The sequence below is a fragment of the Colobus angolensis genome, unplaced genomic scaffold (genome assembly GCF_000951035.1).
Source record: "Colobus angolensis palliatus isolate OR3802 unplaced genomic scaffold, Cang.pa_1.0 Scaffold150, whole genome shotgun sequence".
In the NCBI taxonomy this organism is placed as follows: Eukaryota; Metazoa; Chordata; class Mammalia; order Primates; family Cercopithecidae; genus Colobus; species Colobus angolensis.
Window position 1 is genome coordinate 2,536,077 of NW_012114600.1, and position 21,035 is coordinate 2,557,111.

Below are 21,035 nucleotides of genomic sequence, written 5' to 3' on the forward strand. Positions count from 1 at the left end.
AAGAAGGAAGGAAGGAAGGAAGGAAGGAAGGAAGGAAGGAAAGGAAGGAAGGAAGGAGAGAGAGAGAGAGCGAGAGAGAGAGAGAGAAAGAAAGGAAGGAAGGAAAGAAGGAAGGAAGGAAGGGAGGAAGGAAGGAAAAGAAAGAAAATAAAGAAAAATAAATGTAAGAACCCTTGGGGGCAATGATATGGAGGGAGAAAATTTTGAACTGATTTTAAACTGGAGGTGACCTGAAAAAAACATAGAAGCAATTGACTAAGCCTGGAATTCACTAGATTAAGTTTTCTAACAACTTTTAAAGGAGACAGCTATAGAGAAGGGGTTTAGAGAATCAACTCTGGAGTCACCTCCACAAACACCTCTTAAATAAATGAATAAAGCTGGAAAACAAAGCTTAAGAGCTACTCTGAAATTAATTAGTTGCATTATTTTGAACAAATTACTTGACTTGTCTGTGTAGTGGTTTGTAAAATGAGAATTTTACATGCTTTTCTATTATATGATCCTAAATGATGGCCAGTCTTCCCAGCAAGTCCTGTACTTAGCACTGTGAATGCTAATACTAAGCCTGTATAGGGAAAGGATGAGGATGACCTGAACAGCACCTGTGCCACTCCCACATTTATTTACCTTCTCACTCAGCAGCTCTTTCTTTATGTTTGCATTCTCAGCTCCAGCCTTTGGCCAAAACTGTAAAGCTGGAGATAGAGGGAGGCTCTGGCAGAGTGACAGAACTCTAGGGGCGTTTATTCCTGTCAGAGGACTGAATGATACATGTGAACAGACACTTTGACTAAACTAATGCTGAATCTGGATCCCTGCCAGCCTTTTTAGATACTAACATAAACTTATCCCTGTTCTCAAGACATGCATTTGGGAAACCTGGCCTAAGCTTTCTATCTAGCAACTACATGTTCATCAAAAAGAAGATTCTAATGGCAGTAGCTGAGCACCAACAATAATTATGTGATGAGTCAGGAAGGATTTTGAATTATTGCATCCTGAGGACTGAACTTAACAAATTTTCTTTAAGGTGTGGACTACGTATAGCCTTAGAAAAAGAGAATTAGTTTTGATGGTAGCAGAGGCAGAATAAAATAAAAATCTCCCTTTGAAAATGGAATTTTTAATGACTTCTAAATTTATTGTTTCTGGATTTAAGTTTACAGGATGAAGAGAAAAAAATCTGATATAAGTAAAGCTGATTTCTGGATATCACTAAGAATATTCTGGTATTTAGCCTTTCACGTAACGGTCACTTGTCCCCTAATGAAAGGCAAAGCCCTATCCTTTAATAGAAAACCTTAAACAGGGCCAGAAGCCAGCTTATCAGCTGGGTCCATGTGGATGCTTCATTCTATTCAGATGAACGTTCAGTACCGTAGTGTATTGAAAAAGCAGCCAATGCTCGCTCTGCTTGTCTATTGGCAGTTAAAAATAAGGGTTGCATGGTGGGATAAGCTTTTGAACTGATGACTCATGGCGCTTGGAGATTAATGCATATGATAAACCAACAAGTCAGTCCTGTGCCCGGAATGCTATATATATATATTTCTAACCAGTAAAGGTCAATAGTGCTATTTGGTAAAGCTTATTCACATTTTTGGTTCTCTTACAGTGCTGTTTGATAAACTTTATTTACATTTCCAGTTCTTTTTTCCTTGCCTATTCATATGGACTGATTTAAATTACCATTATTTTGCGTTTTGATAATGGCCTTACAAAGAGGGAGTGATAAAAATAGGCCAGTCCTGATGTGTCATAGTTTAAGGTCACAGCAACAGAAATAACTAGCATTCATGTCATACAGCATGGCAATGTAGACTTGACCCCCAGCAGTCCTTGGATAGATAGCATTAGTTATTATGCAACTCTGATAACAGGTGCAGGGAATTTGTGTCTAGCTTAAGAAAGCAGGGACAGGGACTCGACCCCAGAGCTCCTAAGTTCCAAGCTCATTTCTTTTTGCTGTGTTGCTTTTAGAACTGTGTTTGAAGCAACACTTCTCTTATTTTACTTATTTATTTATTTTAGCACAGTTTTATCAATGATTCCACATTCACACAACATTCTTTGGTGAATACGAAGAAAGTTGACTAAAACCTAATCCCCTCCCATGTTCCAAATAGGGCATCTCTTATACTTCCTATTGTGAATAAGAATATGATTTGTATGGAAAGGCACTTTTGCTATAAAATTATTTTATCCTGCTTACTATTCCTTTTTATATCATACTTAATCATTCCCAGTTTGATATATTGCTTCTTAATTTTAATATTTTTTTCTTTATTTTTAGGTTTTCCAGTTTGTTGATGTACAGTTTTTCGTGATAGTCTCTAATCATTCTTTGCATTTCTGTTGTCTAATTTGTTATGTCCCTCTTTTCATTTCTGATTTTATTTATTTGGGCCTTCTCTTTTTTTTTCTTAGTCCAGGTAAAGATTTGTCAAGTAGTTTATCTTCCAAAAAAAACCAAAGAAAACAAAAAAAAACCTGTTCATTTCTCACAAAATTAGAAATAAAATCCTAAAATTTGTTTAGAACCACGAAAGACCTCAAATAGCTAAACTAATCCTTAGCCAAAAGAACAAAACCAAAGGTATCACAATACCTGACTTTAAAATTTGCTACAAAGCTGTAGTAACCAAATCAGCATGATACTGGCATAGAAACAGATACATAGACCAATGGAACAAAGTAGAGTACCCAGATATAGATTCACACATTTTGAGCCAATCCATCTTCAACAAAGGTGCCAAGAACATACAATAGGGAAAAGACAGTCTTCAATGAGTGGTTCTGGGAAAACTGGGTAACTATATGCAGAAGAATGAAACTAGACTGCTATCTCTTACCATGTACAAAAATCAAATCATATCAAAATGGATTAAAGGTTTAACTCTAAGACTGAAAACTATGAAACTACCAGAAGAAAACATTAGGCCAATGCTCCAGGATGTTGGTCTCGGCAAGGAGTTTTTGTGTAAGACCTCAAAAGCACAGGCAACCAAAGCAAAATTAGACAAATGGGATTGCATCAAGCTAAAAATCTTCTGCACAGCAAAGGAAACAATCAACAAAATGAAAGAACCCACAAAATGGGAGAAAATATTTACAAAGTACCCATCTGACAAGGGATTAATAACCAGAATATAAGGGGCTCAAACAACTCAATAGGAAAACAACAACAAAAACAACAATAATCCCCCAACAACACACACACAATAATCCCCCCAAAACCCAAATAATTTGATTAAAAAATGGGCAAAAGTCTGAACAGACATTTCTCAAAAGAAGACACACAAATGACCAATAGGTATATGAAAAAAAAAAATGCTCAACATCACTAATCACCAGATAAATGCAAAATTCTAATGAGATTGGTATCTTCCCCCAGTTAAAATAGCTTTTATAAAAAAGACAGGCAATAATGGATGCTGGTGAGGATGTGGAGAAAGGGGAACCCTTGTATACTCTTGGTGGAAATGTAAATTACTACAGCCACTTTCGAGAAAAGTATGGAGGTTTCTCAAAAAACCAAAAATAAGGGCCAGATGCGGTAATCCTAGCACTTTGGGAGGCCAAGGCAGGAAGTTCGCTTAAGCCCAGGAGTTCGAGATCAGCTTGGGGAATATAGTGAAACCTCATTGCTAAAACAAACAAGCAAGAAAACAAACAAAAACTAAAAAAGAACTGCCGTATGATACAGCAGTTCCACTACTGCTTATTTATCCAAGAGAAAGGAAATCAATACATCAAAAAGGCATATGCACTCCCATGCTCATTCAGCACTATTCAGAGTAGTAGCCAAACTACCAATCGAACTAAGTGTCTATCACTGGATGAATGGATAAAGAAAAGGTAGTATATGTAGGTATGTAATAATATTCAGTAAATAGGAGGTAATTATGTGAAGTAGAATCAGCCAAGCATAAAAAGATGGAATATCGCATGTTGTCACTCATATATGGGAGCCAAAAAAAAATGGATCTCATAAAGACAGAGATTATATTGGTTCTTATCAGAGGCTGGGAAGTTTAGCAGGAAGGGGAGGATGAAGAGAAGTTGATTAATGGTAAAACATATGATTGGACACAAGAAATAAGACTTAGTGTTAACATAGATCAGTAGGGTGACTGTAGTTTACAATAATCTATTGCACAATTCAAAATAGCTAGAAGAGAATAATTTGGATGGTTCTAACATAAAGAAAATGCAAATATTTAAGGATTGCATTTCAGGAATCAACCCCACCTTGTTGTAGTTTATTATCCTTTCTATATATTGCCAGATATAACTTAATAATATTTTGTTTAGGATTTTGTATGTTCAAAAGGTAAATTTAGTGTCTATGTTCTAGTTTTATTTTCTGTTTTGTAACTGTCTTTGTCTGGTTTTGGCTAATGTCATAAGAAGAGTTGGAAAGTGTTTCCTCTTTATTTTCTGGAATATTTGTGTAAAATTGCTATTAATTGTCCTTTAAATGTGGTGAAATTTAGTGTTGAAACTATGTAAGACTAGAGATTTTATTGATTATAAAAGAGGAATGTAGACTTTTCCAAATAGAATTGTGGATTTGTCTACTTCTTCTTTCAGTCCTATTACTCTTTCTCTAGGTAAATGTTTCATACATTTTGATGCTTTGCTGTTAGGTGCATATATACTTAGGATTGTTATGTCTTAATTGTGAACCATTTTATTATTCTGTAATAAAGGTTGCTTTTTCTGACATTCACATATGACATTCAACTTTCTTTTGATTCATGTTTACGTAGTATATATATTTTTATATATTTTTAATCCTTTACCTTTAACTTACCTCATTGTATTTGAAGTAAATTTCTTTTTAACAACATATAGTGGGAATATATTTTTCAAATTCCTTCTTACGAGTTCAGTCTTTTAATTGTTATGATTTGACCACTTGCATTTAAGGCAATTATTGACTTGTTTGGATTTTGGTCTACCATTTTATTGTTTCTCTTTGTTCTTTCTATTTTCTGTTCCTATCTAAACTCTTTCCTGCTTTCTTTCAAGTTATTTAAATAATCTTTAGAATTCCATTTTACCTATTATATCTCTTAACTATACCTTTATTGAACTGTAGCATTTTAGGTTGGTGCTGTAGAGAATTATAAGATACATACTTCACTTTTTATCATCTACTTAGAGTTCATATGTTATTACTTCAATTGGAATGTGGAAACCTTACCATCGTATCAGTCCCTTTATTTCCATATCTTTACATTGTGTTTGTCTCATGTGTTAAATCTATATAAATTAAACTCCATTAGATAATTTTAAAATATTTTCTTTCAATCATTGTGGTAGCCAGGAGATTGGAGTCCCAAAGATGTCTACACCCTAATCCCTAGAACATGTGAATATGTTACTTTACATAGCAAAGAGACTTGAACATGTGCTTAAGGCAAAGGGTCTTCAGATAGGGAGACTATATTGGATTATCCAGGGGGTCCTAATCTAAAAATATAAATCCTTAAAAGCAGAGGCCCTTTCTAAACTGTAGTCAGAGAATCAGAGAGAGTGTAGTGTGAGAAAGACTTAGCCTGCTGTTGCTAGATTGAAGATTGAAGGAGGGGGCAATGAGCCAAGGAATGCAGACACCCTATAGAAGTTTAAAAAAGGGATGGAAATAGATTCTTCCCTAGAGTCTTCAGAGTGAAGCTTAGTCATGTCAATTATTTGATTTTAGCTTGGTAAGTCTGGTGTCAGACTTATGACCTTTGGGTTTATAAAATCATACATTTGTGGGCCAGGTTCGGTGGCTCACACCCATAATCCTAGCACTTTGGGAGGACAAGGCAGGTTGATCATTTGAGATGAGGAGTTCAAGACCAGCCTGGCCAACATTATAAAACCATGACTCTACTAAAAATACAAAAGAAAATATTTTTCTGGGCATGTTGTTACATGTCTGTAGTCTCAGGTACTTGGGAGGCTGAGGCAGGAGAATTGCTTGAACCCAGGAGGCGGAGGTTGCAGTGAGCCGAGACGGTGCCACTGCACTCCAGCCATCTCAAAAAAAATAATAAATAAAAGATGTATATGTGTGTGTGTGTTTGTGTGTATGTGTATATATATGTATATGAATTTGTATTGTTTTAATCCACCAAAGTTGTGGTAATTTGTTATAGCAGCAATGGAAAAATAATATAACCATCAAACATATTTTACAGTACTCAAGAATAGTATATATTTTTAACCCAAATATTTGCCATTTCTACTGTTCATCCCTGATATGCTGTTGTCTTTCTGGTATTATTTCCCTTCTGCCTGAAGAACTTTCTCTAGCAATAATTTTAGAGTAGGTCTGTTGGCAATCAGGTTTTAAAGATTTTCTTTATCAGAGAATGCTTTTCTTTCTTATTTATTCCTGAAGGATATTTTAACAGATACAGAATTCTGGGATGACAAAATTCTTTGGACACTTAGAAAAAAAATTCCACTTTTTTGTGGCCTCCATGGTTTGCATTCATTCAAACTGTTGTTTCCCTATATGTAATGCCATTTTTTCTTGTTGTTTTTAGGATTTTTTTCTCTATTGATAGTTTCCTTTTTCTATTGTTTTCAGCACTCTGGTTATGGATTCCTTTAAGTGTATCCTGTTGAAGTTTGCTGAACTCCTTGAATCTGTAAGTTTATGTCTTTTGCCAAATTTGAGACATCTTAGGCCATTCTTTCTTGATTAACAACAACGACAAAATGTCTGCACTCTTTCTTCTCCCCTTCTGGAATTCCGATGACATTTTCTTTTCATTTTGTCACACAGGTTCCTGTGGCTATGTTCATTTTACAAATAAAGTCTTCTCCCTTTTGTTCAGATTGGGTAATTTTAATTGATCTGTCTTCAAGCTCACTAATTCTTTCCTTTATCATTTTCGTTCTGCTACTGGACTCATTCTAATGAGTCTTTTTTTAAAAATTTCAGTTATTCTGTCTTCCAGCTCTAAAATTTCCACTTGGTTCTTGTCTATATCTTCTATGTATTTGCTGCCATTTTCTGTCTTTCATTTGTTTCTAGAGTATTTGTGTTTATTTGTTAGAGCATTTTTGTAATGGTTTCTTTAATCTTTTCTAGATAATTCCAACATCTTTGTCATCTTGGCATTAGTATCTGTTGATTGTATTTTTCTCACTTAAGTTGAAGTTTTCTTAGTTCTCCATATGCCAAATAATTTTTATTATAACCTCCATATTTTAATATTATGTTATAAAACTCTGAATTTTGTTAAGTACTGTGGTGAATGTTGGATTTTTAAAAATTTAAGCAGGCAATTGACCCATTTGAATTTAGACAAAAGATTTTGACTAGTCTTCCTTTGTGTGGTTTTAAGACTTTGTAGTGTGCAACACTACAAAGTGATGACCTGGCTGGTAATCACTGCCTGGTTGGTCTGAGTGCAGTGGTGCTTACAACTAATTGGTCACAACCAATTACAGATTTATTTGTTCATTTTCCACTCCTACTGCTTCAGTTGACTGGCCAAAAAAACAAAAAACAAAAAACAAAAATCAAGAACAAGAAACAAAGTACTCACTGCCAGTATGATAGTACTTCAAACTCTGGTTTTCTTTCCCAGTTTGCTTGATACCATGTAATATTCAGAGTCCTCAAATACTTTATACATTCCGTCGAAGTTTGATGGCATTCAGTGGGAGAAATGGTAAAGAGTATTTAATCCATTTTATCCAGAGTTGGAGCCCCATGATATTCTTTAATTCTTGAAAACTTTTTAATTTTATTTGTTTAAATGTTATCTATAATACTGTATATCTCTATTCTTTCTAGTCTGTTATTCCACATCTCTAATTAGCTGTGTGTTGGGTATTTTAACTGTAGCATTCATGTTTTGTTTATGTTTTCCATTCTTTTTATCAGTCTTGGCACATTCTCAGTAATATTCTCACATCTTTTTGTTTTCAATTTTTTGTCACTAATTTTTAGCACTGTTTTATTGCTACTTATTAGAGCTAATGGTTTTTAATATTGTTTTTAAATATACTTTTATTTCTAGAAGTTCTATTTGGTTTCTTTTGAGATATGCCTACTCTTTTCTCATACAATTCTGTCATTTCATTATTTTTTATATACCTTTAAAAATATCTCCAATCACTTAAACAGTCTTATTTTATGCTTTCTGTCACTTTATTTTTTGATATCCTGAATTCATGAGATACTAATTCTCTGTTTCTCTCTCTCTCTCTCTCTCTCTGTGTGTGTGTGTGTATGTTTCTTGACTATTTTTCATGGTCTTTTATTTCAGTGTAATAACAATAACAATGGCAATTATTATTGTTAGTATGATTGCACAGCAGGACTTTTCCTCTTGTGTACCAGAAGTCATAGAAAGCCACTTAAAATAAGTTTTACATTTGCTTCTTCAGAAGACCCTGGGAGTTTAATGCTACTTTTTGATTTTAGAATTTCCATACCAGTGAGGAGTGTGATTTTGGACCTTGTACCTGCAAGTGTCAAAGCTTAAGATTTGACATCTAGTATAGGTGTGTTGGTTTTCCACAAGGGCATGTGCAGCTGGGAGCATTTTGCCACTTCTTGGGCCAACATGCAGAGTTTTAAAGTTTCAAAAGTTTCTTTTTGTAGGAGATATAATTCTTCAAAGCTTACTACTCTTATCAGAAGAATCAGTAATATCATCACCTTTCCTGGCTTCCAAAATTTGTTGTTTTCAGTTCTGGTGTGGATATTAAAATCCCATTCTATTTTCTTAGGGTCCTGATAGAGTCTGAATCCCTGCGTCCCACCCTCTCCCAATTCTTGCACCAGCTATCACTTTCTCTTTCCATCTTCTGCTATATCTTTTTTTCCTGGCACCTGGGGATTTTCTTTTCTTAATTTAAAGCTCATCTGTGAGTTTAAAACTTGGACATTTTACTTAGCTTTGAAATGTGTATATGGTAGGGAGGGATCTAAGTGTGGTTAGAGTCAACCATGTTTACTGAACTTTGCCTCATGTAGTCAGTACTTACATTAGTTTTCCATGGATGCTGTAACAAATTACCACAAATTTAGTGGATTAAAACAATACAAATTTATTGTCTTACAGTTTGGTTGTTGAGAAGTCTAAAATAGTCTTGACTTTTTTTGGGTAAAAGTCAAAGTATCAGCAGCGTTGTAATCCTTTCCGGAGGCTCTAAGGAATAATCCTTTTTCTTGCCCTTTCCAATTTCTAGATGCCTCCCATATTCCTTGTCTCATAGCCCTTCTATATTTTCCCATCTTCATAGGCAGCAATAGGAAGTCGAGTTCTTCTCATATTGCATTAATCTGACCTCTGCTTCTGCCTCCTTCTTCCTCATTTAAAGGCCCTTGTGATTATATTGGGCATACCCAGATAATCTGAAATAATCTTCCTATTTTAAGGTTACCTGATTAACAATCTTAATTCCATCTGCAACCTTAAATCCCCTTTGCCATGTGAGGTAACATTCATGGTTCCAGGGATTAGTACCTGGAAAACATTGTTTCTTAAGGGGGAGGGGATTGGAGTATCATTATGCCTACAACAATGATTGCAAGCAAAATTTTAACATTGTCTAAAAGGAGTTTGGGTGGATGTGCATATAATACATAAAACAACTACAGCCTAAAGAGTTGAGGATAAAGGGATTGATGTGGTAGTAAAGCTTCTATATTTCAACTGAAGTGGTAACATATGGACTCTAGGTAGAAGGCGAAAAGTTAAGTATGTGTATTGTATTCCCTAGATTACCAATTTTAAATGCTTCACAAAGAGATATAGTCAAAAAACGCATAGATAAAATGGAAGACTGAAAATACTGGCATTCCGTAGATAGAGACCAAGAATTCAACTAACAGGACAGCCCCAACAAAGAATTATCCAGCCCCAAAATGTTAGTAGTTATAATGTTGAAAACTCCTGCCCAGGTTGAGAAACTCTGCCCTAGCTAATGCAATGACTCACCTTTACTATGGGTTTCTAAGCCTTACACCTTATGTTTATAGAAATGACCCTTCACTCCTCCCCATACTCATATTTTAATGATTTCCATAGGTGAAATAATTACAGTAGCAGGTTCAACTAGAATTATTTTGGGTACCAAATACCACTGTTCTGGAGGGAGCCTCAGTGTGCATGGTACAGGAGATAAGCCCATTAACCACCAGCTTTCAGCCTATCATGGATGAGAGTCAGAGAAACTGGAGAGTATCCCTAGTTGGTTGAATACAGGTTGCTTAGGAGGACTTTTACATGGAAATACATGTGCGTATGTATATATATATATGTTTTATTCTTTTCTCTAACAATAACATGTAAATGATACATTATTTAAAATTTATTTTGTGTAACTTGTAGATACTTATTTACAATTTAATATTTTAGATGCACTACTCTAGAAAGGTCTTTAATTCTCTGATGATTAATTTCTTTTCATTAATTAAATTGTATTATTTATTTGGCATAGTTTTTCAAATTTGGGAAGTTGCATATGACAATACTTTATCACTTGTAAGTACTGAAATATTTCTCAAACTTACGAAGTTACAAATAGAATTAAATGGGAAATTCGATAAGAGAGAATTAAAAATTAATTTAAAAGAGCTCCCAAATTCTGATTCTTTTCTCTTAAAAATTCTAAGGGCAGAACTAAAAATACCCCTTTCCCTATAGTATAACATAGTATATGTATTCCACTATGTGATAATTCTGTATCTATATATCTATAGATAAAACGTCTATTATACTGCTGCCTTGCAGGGGGCTCAGACTACCCAGTAGGTATTTTGGTAACTGTAGCCGTACAGTGTTCAGTTGGAGAATTCAGCACCCACATATTTGCATGGAAGTTTAAGAAACTCAATTGATCATCGTACAGATTAATACTATAATGGGTTTTGAAACTCTTAACTTAAAATGAAAGTGGAATGTCACTCCTCAAAATTTACCTAAACATTTTAGGGATATGTTAAAAAAAATTATGTGCCATTGTCTGCTGAAAAATGGATCTCAAATTACAACACTGTTATGGTCCCGGGCATATATATGGTGAAGGGCAGGTAGAGCCTGCATGAGTGTGGTCAACAGTGGGATGGCTCTTCTCTCTCGCCTGGGCTCCTTCTCCTCCCTCTGCTTATTTATGTATTTATGTGTTTATTTATCTCTCTCTCTAACCATCTCCTCTATGTACATTTTGGCGTGAACGGACGCCCTGGCTCAGTTCCCCTTGCCTTCTGCTGTATGCTGGTCCCACAGAGTCCAGGTCTCCACGCTGTATTTGGCAGAGGGCGCGCGAGGTCCCGGAGCTGTCCAGCACCTCCTGGCCAAGTTCTCCTCTGCGCTCTCCGCGCCTGGGAAGCTCTCCAGCGCTCCGCCCCAGGCAGGGAACCTCTCCACCAGGACTCCCGAGGCTTCCCAGGCTCGCCATCCGTCTCCACCAGTCTCTATCTACTTTGCCCAACTCCACCTCGGCAGTGGAGCGTGTTTTGGTGGCCTTCCTCCGCACGCCCTGGAGGGGGAGTGCCCTGCACCCCGGGGGTACTTCGGAGCTCAGTGCATGAATGCACGTGGGCTTCCCTCCTTTGCCTAAAGGGCGGGCGAGCGCTTCTTGCTCCAGCCTTGCCTCCTGCGGCTGGGTGGTCTTTTTTCTCTCCTGTCTTTCAAGACAAGCGCCCGAAATCGAGGGGTGAGAGAAAAGACCGCCCATCAACTTAGCACCTTGGAATTAGATCTTTCAATCCCGAAAGGAGGTTGGCATTGCCCGTGTCATCGAGAGAGGGAGGGAGAAGAGCTGAGGCTGCAACAGCTCCGGGGCTCGCTAGACCGGGTTTGGCATCGAGGAGACTGTGCGGGAGACCGACGCGGAGCACCGGCCTCGCCCTCGGCGGCCCCTCCCTCCTCCTCACTCCGCCTCCCCGGCCCGCCCCTCCCTTCCCGGAGGAGCAGTCTCTCAGCGCTTCTCCGGGAGCTCTCTCCATTGTCTCTGCCTTTACAACAGGTTCGGGCGGCGGGGAAGACGGGCGGGTGCGGGGCCGCCCCAGTCCGGGCTTTCTTGGGGCCGCCCCCCTTCTACCGGGTGTGCGAGTCTTTGGCTGCTTTTATTCGGCTCGGGAGCTAATTCCCCGGCGGAGTAGCGCCGGAGCGAGTCCGACCCCTCCCTCCGGACCCCCTCCTGGCCGCGCCGCCGCCTCGGCTCTGCGTGTGGGAATGATGTGCGCATTGGAGGGTCTAAGTTCTTCACGCGCCTGGGGAGGCCTCCTTTTTCTTTCTTAGGCAACCAAAGCGTATTAATCCTACTAATCAGTAAATTCGAGGCAGCAGCAAGAGAGACAAACGCTGTTTTCCCGCTTGATTCCAAGAACCTCTTCGATTTTTATTTTTATTTTTAAAGAGGGAGACGATGGACTGAGCTGATCTGCACCATGGAGTCTCGGGTCTTACTGAGAACATTCTGTTTGATCTTCGGTCTCGGAGCAGGTGAGTGGCCGCAGAGCTGGGACTGGGGAAAGAGATGGCTCCCGCCTCGGGGCAGCATGGTCTAGCTGGGGAAGCCTCGCTTTTCCCGGACCCAAAGTAGGTCTGAATGGGAAGCTTGAAGTAGGGGAGCGGGTTTGGATTTGGGTTTTTTTTTTTTTTTTCTGTGCTTGCCTTGGCGACCGCGAGGCGGGTCACGCCCCTAGTCCAGGGTCGGAGGGCTGAGGGGGAACTTTGCAGAGAGAGGGGTTTAAAGTAGGTCATGGAAACGGCACTGAGTGCTCCGCTATTTAAAGCCTGGCTGCTGATCTCAGGTAAGGTTCTCGGTGGAGGAGGAGGCAGTCGCCTCTCATCTTCAGTTCCCAATATTGTCGCGAAGACGCGGTTCTTTGCTGCCCTGGAGGAAGAGACTTGCATTTTGATGGAGCTTTTCCTTTTTTTCTCTCCCCTCTCATACCCGTCACCAGTTTGGGGGCTTGGTGTGGACCCTTCCCTACAGATTGACGTCCTATCAGAGTTAGAACTTGGGGAGTCCACGACCGGAGTGCGCCAGGTCCCGGGGCTGCATAATGGGACGAAAGCCTTTCTCTTTCAAGGTATGCCCGGCTGCATCCCCACTGTGATTTCAGTTCCGATAACCCTGGCAGGAGTTGTCCTCGCCGTTCGTCCTAACTTTGTATTGCCTCATGGTTGACAGTACCTTAGCTGAGGTGTAGAGGGGCCAGTGTGAGACACATATCCCTATCTCTTTTAAGTGTTTTTTCTCTCCTGCCGCACCCTTCTCCTCCTTACTTTGTACTCTTGCCAGTTCTAATGGGTAGTCCCTTAATTACCCAGCAGAAACTCCTATGGCAGATGGTTGATTTTAGAATCTGGGGAACAATGAATTATAACACAAACGCCTCGTTTGGGTGAAATTGATTTAGGTAGGAAACAGGATAGCCTAATCTTAGTTAAGACACTGGTCTCTGAAAGTTTCAGGTACAATGGTGCCCTGCTTGGAGGAATTGTTTTATGGGAGTATCTTTCTGGAAAAATTCATGCCTCTGAATATTTTTACCTACTGTATATCACAGTCACACTATATTTGAGGCAAGATTTATCATTGAAAGACCCTCATTCTTCCTTCATCCACCAATAACAAGAGAAAGGGAATAATAGTCTCAAAAGTATTTTGGAAAGATTTCAAGTAAATGTTAATCTAGAAGTGTATCTTGTATTATCATTAATTGTGTACCTAGGATTTTACAACTTTTTTTTTTGAAGTCAGTGAATATTGGCTGGGTACAAATGTCTGCATCTCAAATTATATTTAAATGTGTTGTGCAGTCAGAAGCAAATTCCAATGCAACAAGCCTTCAACTTTGATTAGAGCTTCTGAGGATTGCTTGTTTGTGGAAAGTTGCCGTAGTAAGAGCTTCTAAAAGATGACTAAACGTGTACAGACAGACTAGATTCACATATAGTGAAGAATACATGAAGGCAAAAGAGAAATGGAGTTTGGTTTAACATATCCGATGGACTAAAGCTTCTTGCCCTACCTCACCCAGGTTTTTTTTTTTGTTGTTGTTGTTGTTATTTTGGTGCTATGGCTTTGAAAGTGCAATTCATAATTACTAAAGAGTTGGATATGCAAAAGGAAACCACTTCGGAAAATATGCTACCAAGAAATAGAAATAAAATAAAACTTAAATGTTTCTGTAGTGGTGTTGTTGCCTGATATAGCCAGTATGTGTCACCATGGACGCTAACACCAAAGCCTAGAGTTGGGAAAGAGGAAATTCACATGTGTTACATTTACTTAAAACAAGTTTGCTCTTATAAAAAATTAAAATGCAATTTCCTGGTTTAAAAATTATTGTTTAAATTTTCTTTTTAATTAATTTTGTATTGTAACAAATATTTATGGTAATGTTTTATTCACTTAAAGGTCTTTTATGGAGGGTGGGGCTTGGATATTGAATCCTCTAAAAACAATGACCAAATCTAATAAAGAAGATAAGGCTACACTGTCAGCAAAATTTCACATAGTTGAATAGACATGTCAGTAGGGTTAACCTTCTGGTTTGTTTTGTTTTGTTTTGTTTTTATCTCTGATTTTTAATCCTTATGAACTGGAAACAAAGTTATTTCAGGACTGCCAATTTGAGTAACCGGAAAGCTTTATAGAATCTAAAGCTCCTAATAAACAAACGGTATTGTAGTGTTCTTAAAATTTACAAGGTCCTTTAAATTTTATTAGTATTCTACCTAGTTTCCTCTGTAGAGTGTCTGATCTGTCACAAACAGAAACCTTCAGGACTGTGCATTTTATATTCTGATGCTAGAAAATTAAACAATTTTTAGGAAATAGTCTCAGGAATCGATAACCTTTCCTAGTTAATTAAAAATGTTTAGTTATTCATTTTTATTTAAATTGTCAAATTATTCAAGGCATTGTGTTCAAAATACATAAGGCACATAAAATGTTTTCTTTGAATTGTCCATAGTAACTAGATATCCATGTACATTGATGAATTGGTTGTTTTTGCTTCCTGGTTGATACCAAGCTCAATATTTAGACACAGTAAATGCCTAACAAATATGGTTTATGAGATTTGGAGGTGTAAAATTTCATTTTCTGCCAAATTATGAACTTTATTTAATATAACCAATCAATCAACAAGTATTTCCTGCATGTAATGTTCTCAGTAGGCATATATTACTGATGTATTGATTATGCTGTTGTGATTTCTTTTATTCTAAGATTCGGATTATGAAATTGACAAAAGGTGGCCCTTTGGCCATGCATAGAATTTCGCATTACCTTGGAAAGGTCTTTGCTAATAGCATTTGGAAACTTGTTAGGAAGTCAGTTCTGAGTCTTGCAGCTTCACTGAGATTTCCTTTGACTTCAGAGAGAAAAAAAAATTCAGATTCTGAAGATTTTATAGATTCTATTTACAGTGAGTTGAGGGTGCTGCAAATATTTTGTACAGTGTATGCATAGTCATAGCAGGAATAGTAACAAATTACAAAATCTGTGAGATGCTCTCAGGTTTCATATGAACTTATCATATAAGTTTCTTTGTGCTATCAGATATGTTCTAAATAGATGGAAGGGATTTTGAACCATTACATTTTTTCCTGCAGTAACATAATCATCTTCTTCTGTCTTTTAGCTTTAAAATAAAGAAATCTCAACATGTACTTTCCCAATGATTTTTGCTCATTTAATATTGCTTTTCCTTGTGCCAGTTTTTCTCCTTAGTGAATTTTGAGATGCATGCAATTCAATACTTTTTGAAACAATACATTTATTATTATCTATACCTAATAAAAAATAAAAATATATTTTAAAGTCATATATTTTAAAAATAATAATAGCAACTATAGTATCACTAAAATGGTTTTGTTGTTGTTGAAATTTGATTTATAGTTGCTTTGGAAATTCAAGTAATAAGATGCTAAATTAGATTACACCTTAATAAATATGGCTTTTGATCTTTGCCAATTATAATAATTTTCAAAAAAGGAGTCCAGGCAATATTCTAATCATTTCCAGCTATAATCTGACTCGCAGCCACAAAAATACACTTATTATGCTTTTAAAAATTAGAGGAGTGAATGTTGACACTAAAAACACCTATGAAAGTTACAAAGGGTTCTACCTTCTAAAACCTAGGAAGTAGTTCCCAAGAATTATCATAATGTTTTTTTCCTCTCTGTACATGAGAGATCCAGAATAAGAGTAAACAGAAGCACCATTCGAGGACTTTCCAGCAATGTTAGCATGATTTTTAGATCTTTGATTTTAACAATTAATCTGGCCAGGTTTCCAAGGTAGATAATTTCCTCTGTTGGTTTAATACAATTTCTTCTGAAGTGTTCACAGATTTTATAATCTCATTAATCCACAGAAGAGAAGTAGATAAAATCAAAGCTTTTTTTTTTACAAGTTAGTAAAATGAAAATAAGCTTAGTAGTTATTTGTAAAGAACTTTGAGGTTTTAAAGGGAAAAAAGGTCGTACGTCTCCTCTTATGCCATGAATAAGAATGAAATAGGTATTTGGTAGCAGAAGAATGAAATAGGCATTTGGTAGTAGACCATGAACTTTAGCAGGCAAAGGTAACTGCATTGAGGAAATCGAGGTGGCATTAATTTGTTTTCAGTATGTTGGTTGGTGAGCATCTGTGCACTTTGAAGTGATGGCTATTGGTGCCCAAATAGAGTGGAATAACACAGTGATTAAGAGATGCACTTAGAAACAAGATATACTGATGTAGAATTTCATTAGTTGTTTTACTGTGGTGAAGCTCCTTAATTTCTCTAAGCTTCAGTATCCTGAATTATAAAGTGATTATTGTTATGACGATTAAGCGAGTTACGTTCATTCAATCAAATAAGTTATTGTTGTGAAACTAGCATACTGCTAGGTGTTAGGCACACAACAAATGAATAAGTTGGAACTTAACTTTGACTTCATAGTGTCTTAAAAATAGCCATTGAACAATTACATAGTTACTGACCTAATCACCATTAAGATAAATTATGTGAAGAAAAACTGAAGATATAATGAGAATCTATATTTTAGTTATGGGAGTCTCTGGCTCAGGGAACCATCTTTGAAGAATAGTCATTTAAGCTTATAGTTGAAGGATATAGAAGAGTAGTCTGGAGAAGAGAAGCTATGGGGATAGGCAAAGGGACTAGTGTGTGAGCAAGGTTCTGAGCATGGAATGAGCATGCATTTTAGGAAATGGAGGAAGTCTAGAGAAATAGAAACATAGGGCATATGATATGAAATAAAGCATATGAGGAAAGCAGGGGCCAGGTTACATGGTACGCTATATTAATAGCACAGAATTGAAAATTTGTCATTATGTAAAGATATATTATGGTGGGCAGAATAATGGTCCTGCGTAGATGTTCATGTCTTAATTCTTGGAACCAAAGAATCAGTTACGTTATGTGGCAAGGGGAAGTTAAGATTGCTCATCAGCTAAATTTAAGATTAGGAGGCTATCATAGATTATCTGGGTGAGCCCTGTGTAATCAGAAGAATCTTTTAAAATGCGGAGAAGGAAGCAGAAGAGTCAGTGTAGAGTGATGTGATATGAGAAAAACTAGTCTGGTCACTGGTGGCTTTAAAGATGATAGTGGGCCACAAGCCAAGGACTACAGGCCGTTTTTAGAAGCTGAAAAAGGCAAGAAAATGAATTTTCTCTTAGAGCCTCCAGAAGGAATGTAGTGCTATTGATACCTTGATTTTAGAGCAATGAGACTCATTTTGGACTTCTGATCTCCAGAACTGTGCAATGATAGATTTGTGTTGATTTAAGTCACTAAGTTTGTGGTGATTTGTTTGAGCAGCAATAGGAAACTCATACAAATTTTGGTTCATGAAAGTGGGGTGCTGGTGTAAGAAATACCTAAAAAATATGGAAGTGGCTTTGGAATTGGGCAATGGGCAGATGTTGGATGAATTTTGAGGAGCATGATAGAAAAAGCCTGGATTGCCTTAAATAGACTTTCAGTAGAAATATGGATATTGGTGACTCTACTAGTGAGGACTGAGAAGAAAGTGAAGAGCATGGTAGAGAGAAAATCTGAATCACCTCTGAGTATTTCTAAATCATCATAAGGAGAGCATTGGTGTGGTATAGACATTAAAGGAACTGCCATTGAGGGTTCAGATGGAAATAAGGAATTTTTATTATAAACCGGAGGAAAGGGGACCCTTCTCATATAGTGGCAGAAAACTTAGCTGAATTGTACCCTGTGGTTATGTGGAAATCAAAACTTGTAAACAATGAACTTAGATTTTAGCTAAGGTGATTTCTAAGCAACAAAAGTGTTGAAGGTGCACTCTGGCTTTTTCTTGCTGTTTGTAGTAATGTGAGAGGAGAGAGAGAGGTTTAAGGAATAATTGTTAAGCAAAACATATTCATAACTTGATATTTGAGAAATTATCAACCTATTCAGAATCCAAAACATGTTAAAATAGGATATTCACTGTCAGGAATACCTAGTCTGAAAAGAAAGCCAAGGATGTGACTAGAAAATATTTTGCTAGTGCCTCAGAAATATCAAAAGGTCAGAGTATTCAGTTACATTGAGGGCTCTTTGAAGAACATATGACTACTCACAGATCCCCTCAACCATTTCAGCAGAGGTCACAAATAGGGATGGAATTATCCAAGGAATATCTATGGAGGAGCCTTTTTTGTTTAATGGAGTGAATCCCCATGATGTACATGGGAGATCTGCAAGGTTCTTAAGAGTATTATGCCAGTAAAATTGCTGCTGGCGTGGCCTGAAAGAATCAGTGAGAGGATAAAGTGAAAGAAGGTGTTGGATCCCCAAAGTTCTACAAGCAAAAAACAGGATAATTTGGCTGTAAACATCTTTCTATGAAGCTATCTTTCATGAAAAAAGAAGTTTAATTCAAAGGGCAGAACTCAGAGCCCAGAGTATGGAGCTGACTCCAGAGGGTGTAGCCAATAATTACAGAAGCTTATTTCTAGACCTTGAAACCAAGTGGTGTTTGCCTGACTGGATTTTAAAATTGCTTGGGTATGGCAACTGTTTTTTTTTTTTTGTTTCTTTCTTCCATTTTCTCCCTTTTTGAATGAGAATATTTAGAACTATCACCTTTATCTGCCTTACCATTGTATTTTTGGGAGCAGATAGCATGTTTCAAGGTGTCCCTCAGAATGGATTATATGCAATGCCTTTCTCATACCTGTTTTAGATGTTTTGGATGGTGAGATTTGAGACTTTTGTTTTTGTTTTATGTTTTTATTACTTCACATTTAATTATTTTTAAATTGACAAAATTGTATACATTTATTGTGTATAACACAGTGTTTTGAAATATGCGTTGTGGAATGGCTAAATTGAGCTAATTAACATATTCATTACCTCATGTAGTTATAATTTTTTGTGGTGAGAACACTTAAAATCTGTTTGAAATTTTAAAGAATACGATGTATTATTATTATAGTCATTATGTTGTACCATAGACCTCTTGAACATATTGTGCCATCTAATTGAATTTTGGTATCCTTTGGCTAACATCTCCCCAACAACTACCTCCCATCCCGAGACCCTAGTAACTACTATTCTACTTTCTGCTCCTATAAGTTCAACTTTTTAAGATCCCACATATAAGTGAGATCATGTGGTATTTTCTTTCTGTGACGGGTTTATTTCACTTTACATAATGTCTTCCAGGTTGATCCATGTTGTCTCAAATAACAGGATTTTCTTCTTTGAGATGGAATAGTATTCCATTGTGTGCGCACACACAGACACACACACAAACACATACATACCAGATTTTCTTTATGCATTCATTTGCATTCTTATGTTCTTTGCAGCATTATTCATAATGGCCAAGATGTGAGATCAACCTAATTAATGGTCACCAATGGATGAATGAATAAAGAAAAATGTTATTGGAATTTCAGTAAGGGTTACAGTAAATCTGTAGATCATTTTGGATTGTGTGGACATTTTAACAATATTAATTCTTTGAATCCATGACCAAATGATATCTTTTCATTTATTTGTATCTTCTTCATTTTTTCATCAGTGTTTTATAGTTTCAGTGTACAGATCTTTCACCTTCTTGATTAAATTTATATGTAAGTATCTTATTTTTTTCATAGCCATTGTAAATGAGATTGTTTTCATGATTTCTTTTTCAGGTAGTTCTTTTTTCTTTTCTTTTCTTTTCTTTTTTTTAAGATGGAGTCTCACTGTTTCACCTAGGCTGGAGTGCAGTGGTACAATCTAGGCTCACTGCAACCTCTGCCTCCTGGGTTCAAATTATTCTCCTGCATCAGCCTCCCAAGTAGCTGGGATTACAGGCACCTGTCACCACACCTGGCTAATTTTTGTATTTTTAGTAGAGACAGGGTTTCGCCACGTTGGCCAGGCCAGTTTCAATCTCCTCACCTCGAGTGATCCAACCGCCTCAGCCTCACAAAATTCTCGGATTACAGGTGTGAGCCACCGCACCTGACCAGTTTATTGTTAATATATAGAAACACTACTTTTTGTTTGTATGTTGATTTTGTATTCTGAAACTATACTGAAATCATTTATTAGTTCTGACAATTTTTTGGTGGCATCTTCAGGATTTTCTAGATATAAGATGATGTCAAATGCAAATAGGGATAAATTAAGTGGCAAGATAGGGCATATCCTTATCTTTTTCCTTATTTTAGAGGAAAAGCCTTCAACTTTTTACTGAGTGTAATGTTAGCTATAGTTTTGTTATATCTGAGCTTTATTGTGTCGAGATACATTTCTTCTATACATTTATTGAGAGTTTTTATCATGAAATGATGTTGAATTTTGTCAAACGTTTTTCTGCAAATATTGAAATTATCATGTGGATTTTGTCCTTTATTCTGTTAATTTGGTGTATTACATTTATAGATTTGTGTATGTTGAGCCATTCTTGCATGCTTGGGATAAATCCTACTTGATCATGGTGAATGATACTTTTAATGTGCTGTTGAGTTTGGTTTGCTAGTATTTTGCTGAGGCTTATTGCATCTCTGTTCATCAG

General features: G+C 36.7%; 1 protein-coding gene across 3 annotated transcripts in view; it reads left to right on the plus strand.

Moving 5' to 3' along the window:
* NELL2 (NEL-like 2 (chicken)) overlaps positions 1 to 21,035 on the plus strand; it is a 436,529-nt gene that overhangs the window by 23,007 nt on the left and 392,487 nt on the right. The window contains exons 1-3 of one of the 3 annotated variants that reach the window (XM_011936067.1): positions 11,215 to 11,685; positions 12,391 to 12,476; positions 12,941 to 13,069. In XM_011936067.1, the coding sequence (XP_011791457.1) occupies positions 11,561 to 11,685; positions 12,391 to 12,476; positions 12,941 to 13,069 (340 nt within the window). In that variant the 5' untranslated portion in view covers positions 11,215 to 11,560. Of the gene's footprint in view, positions 1 to 11,214; positions 11,686 to 12,390; positions 12,788 to 12,940; positions 13,070 to 21,035 lie in introns of those variants that run through there. The other 2 variants (XM_011936068.1, XM_011936069.1) reach the window with 2 other exon arrangements.